Source organism: Neolamprologus multifasciatus, chromosome 17, assembly GCF_963576455.1.
Source record: "Neolamprologus multifasciatus chromosome 17, fNeoMul1.2, whole genome shotgun sequence".
In the NCBI taxonomy this organism is placed as follows: Eukaryota; Metazoa; Chordata; class Actinopteri; order Cichliformes; family Cichlidae; genus Neolamprologus; species Neolamprologus multifasciatus.
The window spans coordinates 13116858-13139243 of record NC_140455.1 but is presented as its reverse complement, the minus strand read 5'-3'; the positions used below and the strand labels follow the sequence as shown (position 1 = coordinate 13139243).

The 22386-nt window shown below is 39.5% G+C and overlaps 2 protein-coding genes across 3 annotated transcripts in view; one reads left to right on the top strand and one right to left on the bottom strand.

Moving 5' to 3' along the window:
* The window catches only part of LOC146499050 (uncharacterized), a 134945-nt gene that overhangs the window by 38844 nt on the left and 73715 nt on the right, over positions 1–22386 (top strand). The window lies entirely within an intron of this gene.
* Positions 4255–21662, bottom strand: rhpn1 (rhophilin, Rho GTPase binding protein 1). 2 transcript variants are annotated; one of them, XM_085137220.1, is made up of 16 exons: positions 21142–21662; positions 20856–20951; positions 16372–16487; positions 11701–11829; positions 11058–11133; positions 10614–10691; positions 10317–10441; positions 9658–9824; positions 8442–8629; positions 8204–8360; positions 7492–7617; positions 7147–7341; positions 6987–7063; positions 6747–6893; positions 6127–6279; positions 4255–5646 (listed from the first exon to the last, which is right to left on the bottom strand). In XM_085137220.1, exons 1-16 carry the CDS (start codon positions 21163–21165, stop codon positions 5437–5439), a joined length of 2064 nt encoding a protein of 687 aa, XP_084993346.1. In that variant the 5' UTR covers positions 21166–21662; the 3' UTR covers positions 4255–5436. The 2 variants fall into 2 exon arrangements, with proteins under 2 accessions (XP_084993346.1, XP_084993345.1); XM_085137219.1 differs by having other exon boundaries at positions 4255–5649; positions 21142–21658.

Sequence of the window (22386 nt, the reverse complement as noted above, 5' to 3'; positions counted from 1 at the left end):
AGTGTGGTATCATTCCATACAACTGTTACTGTTCCAACAGGTGTTAAATCAACGGTGTATGTTAGAGTTCACATTAACCAAATATTTATGACAGATTTTATTTATTTTTTTAACAGTGATGGGAACAATTCACGTGTGTCATTCCTTTTGACACATAACACTGATGGATTTATCAGAAACTTCCATAATAACACCCTTAACAACAGTGCAGCAGAGGTGGGCAGTCTCTGCATAAAATGACATAAACATGTGTTCTGGGCCTAAAGTGGAACTTTGCAAGTGAGGAACCAAAAGCTCTGGTGCAGAATGTAGAAATAACTGAAAGTAGAAACGAGTCATGTACAAAATTGTTTTAGCTTTACTAGATTTACTTTCTTTACATGGAAGCTGTGGGCCGGTAACCTGTGCTGCTGCTTCTGAGGTTTGGTATGCTTTGTGGATGTACCCAACTTTACCCTGTAGTATAAGAGCAGATATTACATAAGCCTTTGTGGCTGGTTTCTAACCCTCCAGCCAGAATACAGCTGTGTAAAGGTGGAGTTTGATAAGTGATACTAAAGAGAATACTCAGCAGACTGCGCGCTACACTGCATAGGAACACTTTGTATTTGCTGATATTTGTTGAGTTGTATGAAACGATTCATTTGAAAGTACAGATTAATTTTAATTGATACAGCTCCAATTCACAACAGTAACTTTAAGGTGCTTTATATTTTAAGGTAAAGACCACCAATCACACAACCCCCTATGAGCTGGATATACTTACATTTCATCTGAAAGACACACACCTGTGGTAATGAGACTGAAAACAGCTGAATTCAAAGATTAAAAGCTGTGGCTCAATGCATCATGATTCTATGATGTGTGCTACTGCATGTGTTACAGTAAATGCAACAGTAAGAATGGCAGCAGGTCATTATTCACTTTTATTGTATTTATTTAAGGAAAAAAGTACTGTGCAAATCCCCAAATGCAGTATTAGGGATGGTCACATATTCAGGCAAAAACACAAATTCATTTCTCTTAAAAACAGTCAATGCCAAGCATTTACTCAAATGCACACACACACACACACACACGGAAAGCCAGAGAGGACATAACAAAAAAAGTATTTGGGTCTAATCACAATAAAAAGATTTAAAAAGTATTTTCAAAGAGTTCAAATCTATTTTTCTAATGCTATAAACAAAGTTTTTGTAGTGATAGAAACACATAGTCAACAGACATAAATCTATGTCATTGCAAAATAATGCAGTGCGTCTGCAGGTTGCAACACCTTAAATTTAAGCTGGGAGCTGTAAACACAATTATGAAGCCAATTTAAGACTTACTTAATAATCACACAAAAAAGTACAGACAAGGAAAAAAATGAATTTCTATTAACTTAATCTCAATTTTTACTAACTCCAAATGAAACAATAGGTTAGGCCAGCGCCTCTTCAACAGTCAGCAGTGGCTTCTGGCCCTGGCAGATCCCCAAAGAAAGCAGAATGGATTTGCACGGGGTGGCTGTGATTGTATACCGACTAAATGCTAATGACGCTTTAGGATCGGGGAAGTTAAATGTAGACAGTGAGAGAAATGAATCTAATGTTGAAGGCTTGTAATGAGTAGTGACACTTTGATGGTACACATTTTAATTCACAGGAATAGGGAGTGACTGAAAATTCAGAAAAGCAGGTTTGGGATGAAATGAACCAAATTTCTAAATCTAGTCATGTTAAGTCAAAGACAGCAGTTGCTTCTGTCTAAAATGGTTATGTCAAACAAGGTTGGGTTGTCTACGTGAATGAAAATGGATCTCTTGATGATTTATGCCTCTGGAAAAGAGCCACTATTACTACCGAACAAATTTGAAAACAGCTGATGTTGGCTAGAAGAAACTTTTCTGACTGAACTTGGGTCATTTGGTGTAGAACCGCATTCTGCCATAAAACCCCCCAAACTAGCTGGATTGGCATTTGTGCAGTGCTAGTGCAATCTGCATTTCCTGCATATAAATGTGTAATCTGAAGGAAAGGAACAAGATCTCATACTGCAGAAAATCCCATCTGGTTTCCATTTGTAGTCAGAGCACTACTGATCAAACACACTTGACCACATAACTGCATGCAACAATGCTTGCAGAGAACGGAAATGCAATGATAAGACCACTGAGTAATACTTTCTGACAAAGATTTAGCTTTCGAGTGAAGGAAGATGGAAGAAAGTCGTGGCCTAGATGTACACTGGCCTTGCTTAAACTGTGAAAACAGAGAGCTGAAATCAGGTGCTGGATTGTAGCAACGTTCTTTCATTTGAACCAGTTTCCTACAGCACCTGAACTGATAAGGGGTGTGAGTATATTTCCCATACAGTAGTAATATATATTGTCCTTTCAGAAGACAGTACATGCTATATTTCATAACATGTAATTGCTAAATTTTATTGGGGCTAAACACAGTACAGGAGAATGCTCAACAAATACAAATTAAGCAGACAAATATAACAAGTAGAATAGGGAAAGTGTATCTGGAAACCTGCTGACAATGTGAACTGAAATGTAATGGAAAAAATTTGATGTAGAGAAGCATATTTGGTAACTCAGTGTCTCAACAGGGAATTAAAAAATGTTTCAAAAGCAGGATGGAGGAAAGATTATCTGGCAGCCTCGGGTCAGAAATGGGTTATCAAGAATGTTCAAACACAGGATGGAGAAAAGGAAACTGTCATCTCAGTTCCAGAAACTGGAGTAGTTGATGTTAGCGAACAGAGGAAAGAAATTAGCATCTCTGTGCTAACACAAGTGGAGAAAAGTAAATGTTAAATGGACTGGTTGTTATATAGTGCTTTTCTACTATAGCTGAGCAATCAAAGTGCTTTATACAACGTACCTCGTTCACGTCTATTCATACAAGCAATTTTTTCTATGCTTAAGTGTTTTCTTACTATCTAACATTCATACTCGTGGATGCACGAATCATGGTATCGCATCTCAAATAGTCTTCTTACTGTGGTCAACAAAAGTTGGTCATTTTCAAAGGAATGTGAATATCATCATTGTGAAAGAAGTTGTCAGACCTTTTAAAACTATATTTAAGATTTTTTAGACGAAACAAGACCCAGATAAACACTAATTTTTGCTCTTGTCCCCTCATGCTTTCCACACTCATGACCATGGACCGTCATGTCACAGTGAACACGACAAACTCAAATAACATTCATTTTAAGCTGGAACAAAATGCTACTTCAAGTTGTATCAAAATTTTACAAAAAGTTCAAACAGCATTGATTTAAAGAAAGAAACATTTTCTCAATACAGCTCTTACAACTACAGATGCAACATTGGCTGTTTCTAACATACAGTACAGTGGCTGGACATTGTTAAACACAGTGGACTTTGGTGTAATCACACCTCATGTCATGCTTTTCCTACATGATCGCTCTTTATCACATTTGACATCCAAACACACATCCTCTCAATGTGAGTACATCATAGGCATTATTGTAAAACCTGAAACTACATTTACAAAATATTTGTCACAGTGCATTCAAAATACTAAAACTACATTAGAAAACAGAGCAAAGTTCAAGTGTTTTAGTCACCTAGAAATGATAAAACTAAACATAAAAAAATGATCTAAGGATTAATTCCAACATGACACTTTTAGTAATAAATCCAGGTTGAACAGACTGTCTGAATTAATCCTAATCTATTAAAAGCTGAATGTGCTTTCTGTCAGAAGTGAACAGATTAACCGTTGGAGGCCTTCAGTGGTTAATCACAGGTGACTGCTGGTCTATTCGGTCCCATCAAGAATACAGTACAAGAAATTTTGTACTTCCTTGTTAATTCTGCTCTATCTTCTTCAACAAATATTAACATTTAGAGAAGCTACTTTCAGCTGTATTTACAAGGGATCATCACAGTGGGTAGCACCACATTGGCAGGTTTTTACACCAGATATCTCTTCTGACGCAACCCCAAAGTAATTTGTGTAAACCACTACACTCTGACAGAAGCTGTTTTTTTTTCTTTATTCTTACCAAATAACTTTGCCAACTGTATCAGGCAGAATTGTACAGTGCTTGAACAATGGGCTCTGCTAACACTGTTAACCTTGCATTTATTAACTAGAAGGGGATGTTGATCATAGTTGTTTGCTGAAAGTTCAGTAAAGTTCAGTAAAATGTATTTGTTTTCAAACAATTCCAAACAATTGAGGAAAATCATGCTTGAACCATCCCACAGTTTCCCTTTTTTCACAGGTAACACACAGCAGTTTGCTTCAGATTTGTTCATACTGCTAGAAATATTCTGATTGATAACACCCACTCACTCACTCTATGTGAATTTACTGGACAGCCACCTGAACAAATGTCACACTGTGACATAATCTCCATAGTGGAGAGCCAACAGGGTAAAAAGCATTACATGTCTGATTTAGTTAATGTCTAGTGTTAGACTTTACATTCTCATGTGCAATTCTTTCTTTATTAAAAAATCTTATGCCTGCAGGTTGTGTGTGAAAACAGGTATATTATCAAAGTCTGTGGCACCCTGTCTCACAGAGGAAACCAAGACAACAATATGGGCTGTGTGGGTGATCATTTGTTGGTATCAACAAAACGGACCAGAGTCACTTTTAGCACTTAAAGTGTGTCCATAAAGAAGGGTACTGTACAGCTGTCAGCTTCAACACAGCAAGCATGTATGTTTGTAAAGCCTTGAAATTAATTAAGAAGAAGCCTCAGTTCTGTTATTTTGCTCCCTTTATACTTTTGTGCTTTTATTTTTGTAGCTACTGCACTTATATGACATAAAGCTCAATGAAATTCTACAAATGTAGCTTTGCTAGGCCCTGTGGAAAATTTGCCTCTATTTACTCACACGCTTTGACTTTATATACATTGCCACCACATTCTTCCTAAACACACAATTTAAATTCAAAGTCAGGTTACCCCAGTGTAGGAACTGGGGACACTGTTCAAGGCCTGTACAATGTAGACAGTCCCAAAAAGTGAAGCCATGGTATCTTGGATGTGGGCAGTGCCATATTGTGCTGCTCATTTGCAAACAGATTCTTCATAGTAGTGACTTCAGGTGAGAAATTACAGACATATTTCCACTATCGACTCACCTACTGCGCAGTCGCTGTTAGAAAGATGCCAGGACACAATTCTGTGATACTTCAAATTCACTTTTGTACAATGGGTAAAAGTAATAAACATCATATTTCAATGATTAACTGACGAAGATGTCAGATATGCTGGAGTGTGAAGAAGAACCTGGCACAGCACTTGTTCCTTGACTATACATGTTTTTTCTTTTCCTTTGTCCCAGCTTTGCATCATCACCTACCTCCTCAACTCAGGAGAGGCTGTTTCTTTGTGTCTGCTGCACTTGTACCATGTGCTCCGCTGCTATTCCCTGAGTGATTCTTCTGAAGTCGTCTCTTAGTACATGGCCTCAGTGTCTCGGATGCTTCCGAATGACAAACTGAAAGCGCTTCCAAGTCTTTTTGTGATTGTGCTGCCTTCCCTCTTTTTCTTCCTGTTCCAGTTCAGCAAAGAGGTGGAGCTCTGGCCTTTAGCCCCAGACAGCAGACGATGCCGAGTGTTTTCTTTGTCGCTGCACAGCGACAGCATAACTGCCCTCCTCTCCACCTGCTAACAAACAAAAAAGCATACACACAGGTACACAACCACTGAAACAGCAGCCAAACCCCACAGATATTTCCACAATTTAAGGAATCAAAGAAGAGACTTTCAGTTTTGATTCAAGGGTTTGAAAATAAAGTATTGCATTGCCCTGAGCCATCAGGCTAATACTAGGTTAGTATAAAGATGGCTCAAATGTAATTAAACGACAAACACTCATATTCCCTTGTTTCAGCATTTTACGGGTGAGGTGTAAAAAGCAATCCATCAGAGAGACAGAAGGGTAAATTCTGAAAAAGGGTCACTGAGCATGGCCTTTTCATGCTGCTCATGCTGGAAAAGGGCTAGACATCCATGGAAAACAACAAAAAATAAATGCCACCAAAAAGGTTGCAACAATTTATTGGTCTCTACATCTCTACCAAGGAAGTTTATCTGAAATCTACATGCTTATGAATATCCTACATAGCTCATACACATATTTACCTGTGTATCATGTGAGTGTAATGTGACCACACTGATCTCCACCCCTCTGTCACTGCAGCTCTTCAGCATGTGGACCACCTCACCATGTTTGGCCCACTTACAGTCCTTTCCATCTACTGCTACTATGTAGTCTCCTTCCCTCAGTCCAGCCTCCTGAACACATCATGTAACATCATTAGTTCATCTTAATTACATGTTTTGACCTCGTTTTTTTCATGCAAGTATGCAGGCCCGCAATATATTCCCACAATGAAGAAGGAGACAAAAGAAGGAAGTGTATTGCATTTTGTCTCCTTCATGTCCTTCACAACTCTTTTCTAAATAACAAATGAATGGCTCTTTTTTGCAGTTAACTACTTAATCAAGTTCAATTCAACTGTATTTATGCAGCGCCAAATCACAACAGTCACCTCAAGGCACTTTATATTGTAAGGTAGACCCCATAATAATACAATAAGTAGACAGGAAAGCAGGTCTTAAAATATTTAAATCTTAGAATCAAACTGCAAATCAATTCCTTTTGAGAGGATAAAAATAAAATAGAAATAAGACTACAAGAATACAAGAGAAGATCTTTTCTTCTCACAGAATCTTCTCTAGATGTGCAGGGTTTATCTCACCTCTGCCCAGCCTCCAGGCACCACTCCAGCCACCAGGACAGGAGAGTCTCCTCTGAGCGTGAGCCCCAGTCCTCCTTCTCTCTTATTCAGGCAGATCACACGCATCGGGCCCCAGCGAGCCCTCGCACAGAACACTGACAGTGGACCCTAGAGCATAAGAACAGGAAACAATTTTTAATGGTTACCTAACCTGGGTAGGTATCTGCCAACTGTGTATTATTTCTTCCCTGTGGGACTTACCAGTCTTTGGAAGATATCAGTAACCTTGACTGTGGAGAAGTTGGGTGGAATGATGTCTGGTTTCTGGTGGGTATGAGCTGGTAAAGAAGCCAGTTAGTCACTATGATTTAATCAAACAGAAAATGTAATCATTGATTTTACCATTATACGTGACACTCACACTGTATCTCTGGGGCCTCTGCAATTTCATCGAAGTCGTCCTCTCGGTCGAGCTCTGAGTATTTGTCCAGGGAACGTTTGTGTGTGGCAGAGAGCACATCCTGCAAGATATCCATCTTTCTCAGGATCTTGCACAGACTGTGGACACGCATGGCCTCCTCATGTCTGATTACAGCACGCCGCAGGTGGGCCTTACCTTCATGTAAGCAGAAATTATTATTAAAAAAATAAAGGTTTCAAAGAATGGGAATATAACTATTCAAGTTATAACATGAGCATTTTGGTTCATTTTCAAGATGCTTGCACAACGCAGCTCATAGCAGCTACATGATGAATACAAACTCACCAAGTTTTCGTCTTTTTTCAGGATCTCGAAGAACCTGGCTGAGTTGTGGCCCAGCAGGAACACTGGCATGGCACTGAATAAAGGCCTTCTCAGCTTCCTCCTCCTCATCTTCCCCTCCTGCCAACACTATGGAAAAATATATACAGCTAAGATCTGTTTAGAAATGCTAATTAAGTGAGTATTATCTCTGGAAAAGAATACAATAAAGTTAGGTTTATTGGGTAAACCACTAGAAATGTCAGTTTTCTTCTTCAAAACACAGTGCTTTTGATGCTGCATAGGTGATACACAGGACAGAGGTGTACTACATAGGTGACAGAGGAAAACAGCTTTGTTGATGAATTTGCCTCATTAGGCATTAACAGACTGCTGACAAGATGACAAGCACAGACGAGATAACATCTCACACTGCCTGCTGGATCAGTCTGACACCACTCTCACACCACCAAGAATGTCAGTCTTTGATAAAAAAAAAAAATATTACATTACAGTCTGTTTATAAATTAGCAGCAAAAAGTGTCTGCTAAGTATGTAACAGTATGTAAAAAAGTATGTAACAAGTTGTTTAAGCTTCAACTTGATTTTAAGACCTTTTAAAGACACAAGTGTACTGCTTTAATTCAAAATTAAATATAGCCAAGGCAGAAGGTTATCTACAAAACAAGAAGTATGAACTCTCCCTAATGAACATGTGAGTAAATCTTGTACTTACACATGTGGTCGCAGAGTGCAACAGCAGCGTAGTAGTGGGAGAGAGCGCGGAAGTGTTCAGATTTTACCTGAACCATGGACACCCATGAAAATGGTACATAGTCCTTCATCAAAGGCTGTGTCATAGTCTGCTGCACTAACAAGTAAACATCTGACACCTACAGAAAACACACATGCATACAGTTAAACAAAGGGCATTAGGGTAATAACACAAACAAAGCACATATGTATTTACTCACCCGTGCAGCCTCCTGTGCCAGCCGGAGCTGGGAGGTAAAGTGCGTGTCCTGTGTGGTCAGGGTGATGCGCTCAAACACACACTCCTGTACCTGGGCAAGCATGAGCCGCACCAGCATGCAGAGTGATGGACTACTCATGTCCAGACTTGGAGCGTTGGAAAAATTATCTTTAAGATAATTAAATGCACCTACACATTAAAAAATAAATAAATTACCAATAAATACATTACAAATTAGCCATGTGAATTCAAACATTCTGATATCAATGTTTATTATATCAAAAGTATATAATAAAAACAACTGAACAAAAGCTTTAAATTTACAGGATTGGGTACCTCAAAATTATCAATAGCTGATTATAAACAACAACAAAATCTGTTATATTAATGGCAATCTTCTTGTTTTGGCTGCTCCTTTTAGGGATTGCCACAGTGAATCATCTGCCTCTATCTCGCCCTATCCCTAGCATTGTCTTCTGTCACAGCAACCCTCTGCACGTCCTCCTTTGCTCCTCTGAGGTCTTCTTCTTTTCCTTCTGCCTGGAAGCTACATCTTCAACATCCTTTACACAATATATCCACTATCCCTCCTCTTTACATGTCGCATTCTTCTCTGTCACTTCTGACTTACTCATGCAATACCACATTTCCTATTTTTGGTACCCTAACACATGCGTTCTCTAGATCCAACAAGACAACAGTGAAGCTGTTTCTGACCTCCGATATATACCTCCATCAATACTCTCAAAGCAAACATTGCATGTGTAGTTCTTGCCACGAAGCCAGACTGCTGCTCGCTGATCAAACCTCTTCTTAACCTAGCTTCCACAACTCTTTCCCTTAGCTTCATGTATGGCTCACCACCTTTATCCCTCTCTGCTCATGCCTAGCTACAATCTACAGAACACTGCCTTGCAGTCTCCTTTATCTTGCAGTTTGCACATTCGGCATAAAGGTTAGTATGCAGTCATTGTTAACCCAGACCCGACAAATTCAGAATGAAAAATTAATTTTTTGTGATCTGCATCTTTGATCTGGTCAAGATTTTACATCAGCTGCACTTCCTGATGCAACCCTCCCTATTTATCTGGACTTGGGACCAGCACTAGGACTATATTGCCTTGTGCTGTTTTGCGTAAAAAACATGCCCCTCGTATTTGAAGGCTCACAAAACGAGAAATCAAGTATTTTGATGTATGATTTTGCCATTGTGCTACCTGCAGCACGCTGAAAAGCATCTATAGCTCGGTCTATGCCAGCTGTTGCAGAGCGGTCCTGTCGTGCTCCGATCTGCGTGTACAGGGCTCCGATGTTGAACAACACACTTCCCTTCTCGAAGGCCAGCGCACGCTGACACGATGGAACGCCAGTCAAAGAGTCATACCTGAATGACAAACGAAAAGGGAACCACCAATGAGCAAAGCCCCTCCACAGTTTAAGCTGCTGGAACAAAAGTGTCTTCATCTACTATTAAGCTTAAGTTTTTTTTCACAGTCATGGAATGAGACACTGCCGTCCATGCTCTGCTTCATAATTACCACCTTCAAGCTCAACTAAAATTTATAGCCAACCACTTAGAAAAATAAATGAGATTTTAATTCTGGAAAAATGGTTTTATGGTCACATTACATAAATCTGTCCCTGGAAAACAACTATTGAATGCTTTGATTTTCTCCTGAAAGAGAGAGCAGCAGTAAGGCACCAGGATGTAGTAACAACACAGCTAAAGTGCACATTTAAAAACTGTTCTTTTGCCCATTGTTATTTTACTGCATATTGCACATACTGTAAAATGCATGTTAATGATTATGATAACCCTTCAGTATTTAAATTATGCTATATATATATATATTATATGCTATATATCATATAATACCAGTGGAAATGAACACCCAGATTCTTCTGAGCAGAGAAGAAGCGTTGATCCAGGTAGTACAGCTGATTGTAGTACTCCATTAGCAGCTCCAGACCGGCCTGGTTTCGACTGGGTGTACGCATGGCCTGATTGAATCAACAACAAACTAAATGTTAACACTCATTTAATGTCAGCTACAGACAGCCTAAAAGAGACATCAACTTTAAATAAATCAATACTTTTCATTCCACTTGTTTTTCTACCCATGATGAGCAGAATGTTTACTCTGGATCAAACTGTATGGGTGAATTTATTAACCTGTCTAAGTTCCATAAGCTCTTTGATTTCCTTGTCATAGAGAAAGCTGTCCTCCCCATAGTGCTCACATATGAAGTCCTGTGAAGGCAGACAGAGACACGGTGACAAAACAATTATCTTCACGTGTCCACATGAAGATGATTTTGGTTATTCTTCTGGAAAAGGGAAAGCAAATAAGCACAAAAATATGATATTTCATCAAATTACCCATCTGTGTCAAATATTTAGTAATGATCAAGTAATGAAAAGAAGTCAGGCCAACTAATGTAAATTAGCATAAAAATACAAACACTGCTTGTAAAATAAGCTTAAAAACAGTTGATTCAGTAACTTTTATTAGGATACATTTATTGCAATAATTTTTTACTCAAACACAAGTTTTTCTTGAAAAGAACAACAAACTGGATAAATAAAGAGAAGGAGGTAGATAGATGCTGACTTCACCTTGATAGCAACAGTGACATCCACCTCTTTGGTTTCTTTTAAGCCAAGTGGGATCATTGGAACATTGACAGCCTCACTACAAAAAGAAATTAACAGAGGTAGTGTAGGTTTCGACAATGACTGCTGCTGCCATCTGCTTGTTTTCAAAACCAGTGAGCACTATTCTCAGTGCTTCATCCTGCTAATCAGCAAAGCTAAAGCCAAGCAATAAGCCTGTCACCCCCCACAGTTACCTACTGCCATTCACAATAACAACAAATGTGCACACTGCCACCACAGGGTTATTGACTATACTCTAATCAGGGGATTTTTTCCCTCACACGATACGGAGCCGTGGAGGCAAAAATCTTATGGCTGTGACAGAAAGCATGACACATATGTGGATGCTTTTTTCCTTTAGTCTCTTTATATAAATGTGACTGAAACCCAACTTTGACTTAAACCCCATCCCATTATTAAAACATTTCTAAGGACCAACACATAAACTGGTCATCACAAATATCCAAGTACAAGGAGGTTATACACCCAGTGCCAGTGTAACTACAAAAATATAATGGATGCTTGTTTTCCCCAATTATAATGATCATTAGTCTAATAAGCACGGCCTGGAATTAATGGGACAAATACGCATGCATTTGTGCACCTGTCTGTCTGGTAGACGTCCATGCTGCTGTTAAGTTCCTCCAGCTCCTCTTTGAGCAGCTGCAGGTTGGAGTTGACAAAGCTGAGCTCTAGAGCCACCGTCTCCTTCACCTTGTTGTTGGTTGTCGCCCTGCAGAATAAAACACAAAGACGTCCAGGTGTTTTGTTTTGTTTTTCAGTTCTCAATACTTCTTTGTGGGCTTTCTAAAAACAGTACTTGGGTTGATTCCTAATCTGCTTTGTCGTAGAGCCCAGTATCACAATTAGAACAACACAGCTAAAAACTGACTTGTTACTTTCATTCAGTATTCGTGGATGCAGCAAACTTTTCTGAGAACATAAATTCAGGATGGGGTGAAGGCACAAAAAGCCTCTCTTTAATTTATGCAGCTCTCTCCACCTTCTCCTCCCTCTGTCAACCACTATTCATTCACTTTCTCCGGTTCACCCCCCAAAAACAATGAGAGGGTCGATGACTAATGCCAGCTCATACTTCTATGGGGTACACAATGTTCCCGGAAATCTGAAGCATCTCTAGTTTACTATGTTGTTGTTTAGAAAAGTGGTAGAGAATTCCTCCATTATTGGTCCTAAACAGTGCACAAAATTATTCGGACTTTGCAGTCATAAAGACATTCTATCCATGAAGGAGAGAAATGCATCAAAATGGGAACTGTGTCAAATTCACAGAAATGTAGAAGAAATGGTTGAGTTTAGATGACCTGAAAAAATAAAGGCCTGCAACATCAAATTTACTTACATTTCCTCTGGCACATCTATCCAACCCATCTATTCTGTATCCTGTTTTAGCGGGAATTCTGGTGTCAGTTTTGGAGATGTTTCTAAAAAATCCACGTTTGCCTTGTTTTCAAGTTATCAATTTCAGAAAACTTTCAGAAAACTTACTCTGACTTTGAGAGTGAGGTCACTGAGATTCGAACTCATCCAAGATTTTCAGTAGATGCACCTGTGGTATGAATATGAATACACTGTCGCATTCTGGAGTTATCATATTCAAAAAAAATTCAGAAAACTAAACCTCTGACCTTGACTTTGAGGATTCAAAATCCTCAGATATTTCTAGGAGATACACCGATGATATCAATTTGTAGCTCCTACGTCGCCTTGTTGTTGAGTTATCACATTCACAAGCTTTTCAGAAAACTACCCCTCACCTTTGACCTTTAGGTTGAGGTCACCAAGACTCAAACTCATCCGAGATTTTTGGTAGATGCACCTATGGCATTTGAAAATCCTAGGTGACTTCCTTCTTGAGTTATCACAAACTTAGGTGTCCAGCCTGCCCAGCTGCCCATCTGCCCACCTGGAGGGATGACTACAACACCCCATCAGCTTTTTATGGCTGAGCGGTAAAAAGAGCTAAAAAAACATATGTTTGAGTGTTTATCTTGAAATAGCACTTCATCTTCAGTTGCATATACCTGTTACCAGAACACTCACATCACTTTGAATTTGAAAAATTTGTGGCACTTTTTCCATGTTATCCTTTAACACATGACCAATCTCAGTTCAAACACACAACTGAAGCTCACTTTTGAGGACTTTTTAAATCAGGTTAAGCTTTCCAGTTAGACCACTTCAGCTTCACCTCTCTCCTCATCTGTCACTGCCTCTCCCAGTCTCACACACACACACACCTATATGTAGGATCAAGCCAGGGCCAATCTGATTAGTCAGCATTAAAAAGGCTACCAAATATCCCCTTCACACACATCCACTTACACACACAACATGCTGCAGCTCCGGAGGGGTAACACAAGTATTTCTTGCTTATGAGATGAAGAATCAGAGAAGTTTAAATGTTAGAAGTTTTTTTATTCCTGTGGCCATAACACATTTTAATTTTTTAAAAGCACTAACCAAAGCAGAAACAGAAAACAATGTTCTGATATCATTAAGAACAAACTGATCGACAAAGTCATTAAAAAACTGAACAATAGTCCTTGTCACATGACCTGTAAATAGTGTCTCTGTATGTTTTTACTAACTTGTGTTTAACACCAACCTGCCAGAGGGTCTGCAGATGGAAATTAGCCCAAGGCTATAATCTGGCATATTTACATTTGTTTAAATGTTCATCAATATCTATTGCCCCTCTTTCTAAATAAATAAATAAAATAAATTTAAAAAAGATAAGAATCACCTGTGAGATAAGAAAAATAAAATACCTCTGGGGTCAGCATGGACCCCCGGTCGCTGGGAGGATGTTTAAACAACATTACAGCCCCTCAGCTGAGTTCCTACATGCAGCACAGAACATGACGTCTTCATTAGCTAATCACAAACCCTGATTAGTGACACCCCCTCCCCTGTATTTAATTAGCATCCCAAACCCCCTACACACAAACACACACAAACATCGACCCCCACACACCAGCACTAATACCATGACACAGTTCCACAACAGTTTCACAACAAGTGAAGTGCAAGTGAAAGCTACATGTTTTTGTGTGTGTGTGTGTGTGTTCATGTGTCTATGTGTTCCACTTGACTGGAAAAAGAAGGACAGAAAAAAAAGGTCTGACAGCACCAGACAAATAAGTGGGGGATGAGCTTGCCAGAGCACCGCTGGGAATCTCTGCATGGGAACAGGACGGGGGCAGACACAAAGCTAGCTGATTACAGGCTGACGGGCTGTGTGGGGGTCTTTGTCTATGTGACCGAGCGTCCCAATAGAACAGGAGAGAGTGCTTGTTTTATATCCAGTAAACTGAGTCATCACCTTTCGGGATAAGAGCCTAAATCAGGTCAAATGTGGAGCTAGGGAAACATTGAAAAGACAAATAAAAAAAACTTAACACCCTGTTACACAGTAATTACTTCAAAGGACTGTTTCATCATTTAAAACATTTAGAAAACAAAACAGCAACAGCCACTGCAGTCAGGCCACTCAAACGACAGATAAGTCATCAAAAGAGTAATTTATTAATCTCATATCAGCTGTGGTTTTCTACACTAACTAAACTTTTGGGAGCATTTTGAAGCATCGTAATAATACAATAAAATAATACAGAAAGTACAGAGTAAATAACAAAGAAAGAAGAACGATTTTTTTCAACTTTATCAGTTGTTGCAAAAACAAGTCCTGAGACAACAGTGAGTCTGTCTTAAATTAAAAACATGGTTATTTTGATTAGATTAGATTTTAATGCGGCACCACTAAGGAAGCAGAAAGGAGCTCTTTGCTTTAATTAAGTGGCTCCTCCTACTCCTCCTCCCAAATAGTCCTGGAGCATCAGCATGCCCCATGTCTTTCCAGAGAGTTTTGCACAGCGGTCTGCTCATACTTTAGACATTGTAAAACTGCCACAGCAGAGGTTTAGAGCAAATGTATCCACATACTTCATGCATATACTCTGAGGCTCTGTACTAATTTACCTCTGAGTGGGCAATAAATATGGACATGTTGAGAATGAGTTGAGGAGACAGAATATAGAGGAGAGCAATGGAGAGACACTGGACAAAGATGATGCCAATGTCCTTAGAGACAAGACCTTGATGCTATGTGAACATTTCATTTTTAACTTCGTCCACTTTCCTCACCAGTAAAACTCTCTGGTTTGTGTACTGGCTGCTTCAAGACACAGGGCCAGCAGTCCAGAGAGTTGGGAGATTAGCTTCAGTGGTGCTCATGCTGCCAAAGTATGCAGTGTTCACTCACTGTTTTGTTTGAAAAAAGCATTAATACAAAAAAAACAAAAATTTGCACAACAGGGAGGAGATAAACCAGCACAAGCACATAAACAGCCATGTTCACACACAGTGAACACAAACAGAGCTGTAAAACTGGGTGGTGCTGGTGTGTGTGTTTCTTTAGGATGGGAGTGATCTCTGACCTTTTCCCATCAACCGACTGAACCAAAAATGTGAGGCAACCAACAAAGACGACAACACAGATGGCACCTGAATGGCATTTCTCACAAAATCAAACAGAAAAAGTTGCTGTGTGACGAGTGAATATACATTATATTTAAAGCAACTGTGATACAGCTGACAAACACAAAGCTTCACAATTTTTTACCCATGGGATTGGAAAAGCAGCTCAACACTACAGCACTGCATCACTTATTTCCAAGAAAATTCGTGTCCATTTTTGCCTCTCCAAACTGTGAAACAGACATGCATGCAGATGTTGCATTACTAGAAGGAGGAAATAATCTATTTAAAGCCATGAAGTCGGTAGTGAGAAAAATGTATGAAGTACATTCCAGGGTCCTTAATCATCAAAATTGATTAAGCTAGGCAGCTAATATGTATATACATATAACTGTTAATGTTAATAATGTCTGTTTAAATGCTTTTCCATGATTATTTTCATGTTGGCTTGAAATAAAATATCTTCCTCTGCCGTTACTGCAACTTCTGTGCGCATGTACGTGAAATGGACACCGTGGACTGCTGTGTCTATTTCACGTTCTATTGTGATATCGGGTTGCAACCACCCTACCTATGGGAGTAAGCTAAAGTTCCTGGAGAGAACATGAAAACTCCACACACACGATAGATTCAAACTCAGGTCCTTCTTGCTGTGAGGCAGCAGTGCTAACCACTGCAACACCGTGCTGCCCTCGTGTAACTTTACAACAGAAAAGTAATTAAAAATAAAATAAAAATTGTGCATGCAATGTTCTGATCCGTTGCAATGTCTCACCTGAACAGGTTCTCCGCTCCAGTTCTCATACGCATCTCCTTGTTGATCTGCTGGTTGATGCGAGCCCGTCGATGCTGCAGCTTACTGCGCTGAGTCTGAGCCAAAGGATCACAGCCCTGCAGATGAAATAAAGAAATAGAGGAGATAAAATAATTACTGACTGACCAACTACAAAAGTTGCATTTCCTACAGAATTAGACTATCTTAATTAATCTACTGACCGGCAAGAAAGCAAACCCTTTTCCAAGCAATAGCGTAAATGATGCTGTATGTTATAAGGGTGTAACGGTTATGGGGTTATTGTTTTTATCGGTAACTCGGTTTCCCTGGGTCTTTCCATTGTGTGTTATGAACAGTGTTGGGTAAGTTACTTTAAAATAGTAACTTAGTTACATTACTAGTTACTTCTATCAAAAGTAACTCAGTTACTTCAAGTTACTCGTTACTTTCAAAGTAACTAGTTACTAGGGAAAGTAACTTTGGTTTTACTCAGAATTCTCTTGTTAATGTGTTGCTTCCACAACTTTGCCAGTCTTCTAGCTTGCTTACTTGCCACAAGTGCACTGTGCCACCTACCAATAGAAAGGAAAAGATAATGTGCATATTTCCACGAGAGAAATCCCACGCCTGGACCGTCATTGACTGCTGCCATGATTCTAGCCTACGTCACAGCGTCATGTGCGCTTTTTACATTCAACACAAAAACTGCCGTCGTGGTGCTTTGATTGTACTCAGAACTCAGAAATTCTGCCTTCTGAATAGGAAGATGTAGGTAACACCAGACTGCAGATGAGCTGCATACAGGGCTGGACTGGGACAAAAAATCGGCCCGGGCATTTTGACTAGAGACTGGCCCGCCATTATAGGAAAAATCATAAAGCCTTTGAATGAAAACAAACGCTGTTTTGACAGTGATGTTCACTGTTTTGATGGTATATATGCATCAATCTATCAATCCTTTGTTGTAAGATTCAGATAATTATTTTTTAAAAGCTAGACATTTTAAATGAGAATAAGAAAGAAAAGTATTTCTTTGTGCCCCCCTCTCCCTTTTAATGCCCTACTTGGCCCCCCTGGCAAAACTTTGCTAGACCCACCCCTGCACAGTTACCAGCTGTCAGCTACCTAAAAAGGATCCTGGGGTTATCTGTCTCTCAGAAACAGTTCATAACTTCCCTTCAACTCATTTATGTCACCTAAAAGGTAAACCTGTTTCTCCATCACCTGTTCAGCTCTGATGATTCAGTAAGGACGTCTCCTGGTTTCATCTTCATGTTTCCCTCTCACCAGATAACCAAACCGATATCATGACCAGCAGCTTTTTTGCAGCTGTGGCTCCAGCAAACATCAGCTGATACTAGAAATTAATATTAAATAAATTCTAACAACAGCTGATCAAGCTTAAACGTGCTGCTGTTGTTTAACGCAACATCGGCTGGTTTCCTGTTTCTGGCGCAAAGTGGGCGATAAACAAACAAGAGAGAAAAGCCGATCAGCTGATCATTGATCAGTTTTCATGATTGCAGTAGAAACGGGAGAGGGAGGGGGGAGAATGAGAGAAGAAGAGGCAGCTGTGCAGCAAAGACACAGAATAACTCCAGCTTTGTGCCTTTTTCATTGTAGCTGAATTACGGGACAAACTGTTCTTTTTCACCTCAATAAGAAACGTGTAATATTTTCTCTGAATACCAGACGGGACGGTTGGCAACTCTAATAACTTATGAACAAAATAAAGTTCAACATCATTAACTTCATAGCACCCACCCAGCTGTATAGAAACTCCGTCATGCTAGCTAGCACGCAGTACGGAAAAAGTCAGAATAACGAAAATAAACTCCACCTAAACTTGGTTTATATCTGACCCAGATAGACTGCAGGTCATAACTTCTTACCTGAAGTTCAGTTCACACTTGGACCGGCGGCCGCCTCGGGTCTCTTTTCCTTCTGCATCCCCTTTCCCTCATCCACCTGCTGCCTCCACCACTTGCTAATGTTATTGAATCTGTGGAAGCTCCGCGATAGCCACCACACGAAGTAACGAGTAACGACCCTATCTAAATCTCAGTAACGACTAACGCGTTCCTGATTTTGGCATAATAACTAGTTACCGTGCTCGTTACCACAATAATAACGTAGTTACTGTAACGCGTTACTTAATAACGCGTTAGTCCCAACACTGGTTATGAATAAATCCATAAATCCAATCCAATACCAGTACTGGTTTTATTTTTGTTATATTTATCCGCGACACCTTAAAGGCCGGTCAATGAAAATATTGTCGGACATAAACCAGTCCGTGGCGCAAAAAAGTTGGGGACTGCTGTTCTAAGCACAACACAGGTACTTCCAGACACCAGTTTAAAAACCATCCAGTGGACTACAGGATGAGAAACTCAAGCAGCTGACTAATATCAAAGATAGCCACAAAAGAAACTGGCAAGTAGACCAGACTGTAAAGAAACACGATGGTAAGGGCATGTGAACTTCCACTAATATTGTTATCAAGTCCCTGTATGAGAAACACTGGAGTCTGGAGAGGAAGCTGAATGATATCGAGCCTTAGAGAAACACAAAGTGGAAGGGTCAGGGCTGGTTGAGTTAATGAATTTGCAAAACCGGAGCAAACTGATGTAGTACCAGTAAATCCATCATGGAAGCTGCTGAAAAACCTAAAACTTAAAAAAAGACAGCTACACTAGACTACCAAATATACTTGGTGACTGTTAATATATTTTGGCAGTCTGCCCAAGAAAACACAGAACAGCTGTGCAAATGTGACAACATTACTTCATGCTGTATGATCTGAGTAAGAAGTACTGGAAGCAGCTGGCAGACTTACAGCCAGCTAACTAATGTTTTCCCCGATGGAAATGATCCTGTCCAAAAACACGCTAAAAAAAAGAAACCGTAAGAGACACAGCCACAGTGGGGATAAGATTTGATATATCAAAAATAAAAATCTCAAAGAGACTGCGGCGCAGTGAGAAATTACTTTTTATTTTTTTTAAGCCTTCCTGTTTTCACATGACACTAACCCCAGTTTTACCATGGCACCATGGCATGTTATTACTGCCAGTGGAGAGCAGTCTGAAAGAATTACTTCACACTACAAACCCAGTATAGCATAGAGATGATGGATGTGACAACATGTGAAGGTCATTGTGACTGCTTAACATGATAATACTGTGCCACAACAAAGCAGAGGACATACATTCTAGATGATAAAAAACTTTAACAGGATCTGTACATGTGTTTGAAGATTTAACAGCTTTTTAAAATCTTGCTTCAACAGAGGCAATTTGCTCACAATACTTTAAGAACTGCCTCACAGCTGGTAATTTGTGTGCTCACTAAAACCAGACATGTGTCATACAGTACAGCACACTTTCACACTCTAAGGTAAACAAATGTACAGTTACATGACAGAATGCGGAGCTGTACTGTAAACAAGCTAAATACTCCCTTTTTCTTATGCCCTACTGCTCCTTTCATCATCTTCTCTATCCCTCTTCCAGGAATCTCAACAGTATATAGTTGTTATGTTTGTCTCTCTCTTTTTCTTCATATATCTCTTTACCTCCCAGTAAAGGAGTTTGTTTAACATGCGCACATCAAGTAACCCTCCAGTGCCTATGTGAACTGATTTCCCACGGCAGGGCAGGTTACAAAGACTGAAAATCTTACTACTGATTGCTTTGGTCACTAATAGACTGGTGCACGGAAGATGCTGACTGTCTGTAAACACTTGCTGTTTACTCTCCAAGCGTTAGAGAAACTTGGAAAAATGTGAAAAAACTGCCAACAGGAGGTAAAGAACATTTGCCTTCAACGGTGAAACTTCTGCCTCACTGCTGAAAGAAACACATTTTTAAAAACTGCAAATTTGTTGGAAGGCAAATGCTCACTCATTTTGCTTCTTGCCTTTCACAGACAACTTGGCAAGTAGTTTGGAATTATTTTATTATTTTTTTATATTCTGTGATTTACTTATTTGTTACATTTTATTTAACAATGTCAGGAAAGCAATGTTTCAGAGGATCCTGATGTCACACAGTCTCATAATAATAAATAAATTACAGACTAATAATTTAACAGTGGTATACGATCAGCACTCTGTGAACATCTACACGAAGCCAAGGTATATGTATATATAGAGCTAGATCAGTTCAGCCCTTCTCTGATGTATTGGGATGGTCACTATGTCAAAACTCAGAAAATGTGGTCAGCGAAAACATGTGCTCTTTTTCCCAATAATGTGGGTATTATCCCTGCAGCTAACTTTCTTTGTTCCCTAAGTTAAAGTTTACATTTGCCAATTTACATGATTATCGATGACATTCAGGTTTCATGTTCTTTAGTTTAATTACAGGTCCAATAAGATCCCCAAGTGAAGCCACACAGCATCATCACGTGGACTGTATTCTAATTTTACTTATCCAGTATTTTTTTAATTTGAAATGAATGTAAGAGTGTGATTGTCTGACCTTGCGGATGCTCCCACTGTGGCTGCCATCTGTGGGTAAAGTCGACGGGAATTCGTCGTCGTCGTCAGAGGGACCGTCTGACAGAGACATCTCAAACTCTCTGCAAAGATTCATGTCAGCATTTTATTACAGTCAGGCACGTTTAGACACACTTCTCACACACCACCGCACTCTTGGAACACGACTCTTAGCTTAACGCGCCATTTTAAAACGTAAATTTTATCCCAACATAAACAAAACAAAAATATCCTCCCCAAAAAGCGTTAATTTGGCTAACATTAATCACTTGCCTTATCGCTGGCTCCTCCATCGTCAAGCTACAATACCGGCGACCAAAAAGTCTCTACATGTCTCCCAACTTTCCCACCACTTTGTGAATTTCCAAGTAAGCGTACTACTCCAAAAACAGTCAACCGCAGATTAACTTTTTTACTCCTGAAAACAACTAAGCTTTCGCTTTAATGTACAACGTCGTCCGCACGACTCTTCCCGACTTGTGTGCAGCTGGGAGCGCTTACTCACAGAGGCGGGCCGCGAATGTAGAAGGTAGCCAATCATGTTGCAGCTTCTAAGACGGACAATACATGAAACAAATCATATGGGAGGTTGGGACGGAACAACGATCCGAGGTGACCAATTGCGAGTCGCTCGTGGCATCTCCCATACTCCGCGAGTCGTTGCTATGGTAACGGCAGGGCTTTGGCTTCTGTGTGTGGGCCTCGGAAAGATTACAGAAGCTCCGCCTTAACCTAGGACTGAAAACAAATTTCCACATTAGATCACTTATTCTGTTGTTCATTGTCTCCGTGCTCTTTTCTGCTGTTGTCATACGGCAGCGTTTTTTGCCTTTTTAAAAACTATTTAACTTGGAATGTATGTAAAGTTCATCAACAGGAAACGCTAATAAACAGGTTACAACATAGGTTACAACAAGGTTACAAATAAAAAAAATATTGAATATGATGTAATAAGTTGGGTTTTATTCTGTAAATGGTGATAGAGTTTTTGTTTTATACGCTAAGTCTATATCTGAAGAAGCCACGGCAGAGAAGAAGTGGGTTAAAAAGCTCAATACTTGCATGTAACAAAACATGCAGGAAGGTAAGCCAGTGCTAAGGTGGCTTAAACATGCATCCCTCCTAATGGTCAGCAGGGGGCAAATCCTCTCGATGGGTAGTAGTCTGCTTTTCAGCACTTTCCTGGTGGGTTTATGGCCTTGAGGGGTCTTTACCCTTCACAGATTTGCAGTAAGGCAAAATAAATTTTTCTTAAAACCATCGTCCAGCGGATGTCTTTTTAAAAGATTGTTACCAACCAAAGTGTATCAATGAAATAGGCTTTTTAAATATTACTGTTCTGTCTGTTATTGGTTTATACAAAAATGAAAGAACAAACATAATTTTAATAATAATGCTTAATAATAATAATGGTAATAATAGTAATAGTAATAATCGTAATAATAATGCTTTTAATAAGCAGTAACACATGAAAGGCAATCTTGTTTGTTTATTAGTCACGAGAGGATGTCACA

Excerpts from the sequence above, each read along its gene's own strand:
- rhpn1 (XM_085137219.1), bottom strand. The coding sequence starts at position 21,165 with ATGGAGGAGCCAGCGATAAGGCAA. Across the intron at positions 10,692-11,057 it reads ATGTCACTGTTGCTATCAAG|GACTTCATATGTGAGCACTA; the intron begins GTGAAGTCAGCA and ends CTGCCTTCACAG. Across the intron at positions 8,630-9,657 it reads TGCTTTTCAGCGTGCTGCAG|GTGCATTTAATTATCTTAAA; the intron begins GTAGCACAATGG and ends TTTAATGTGTAG.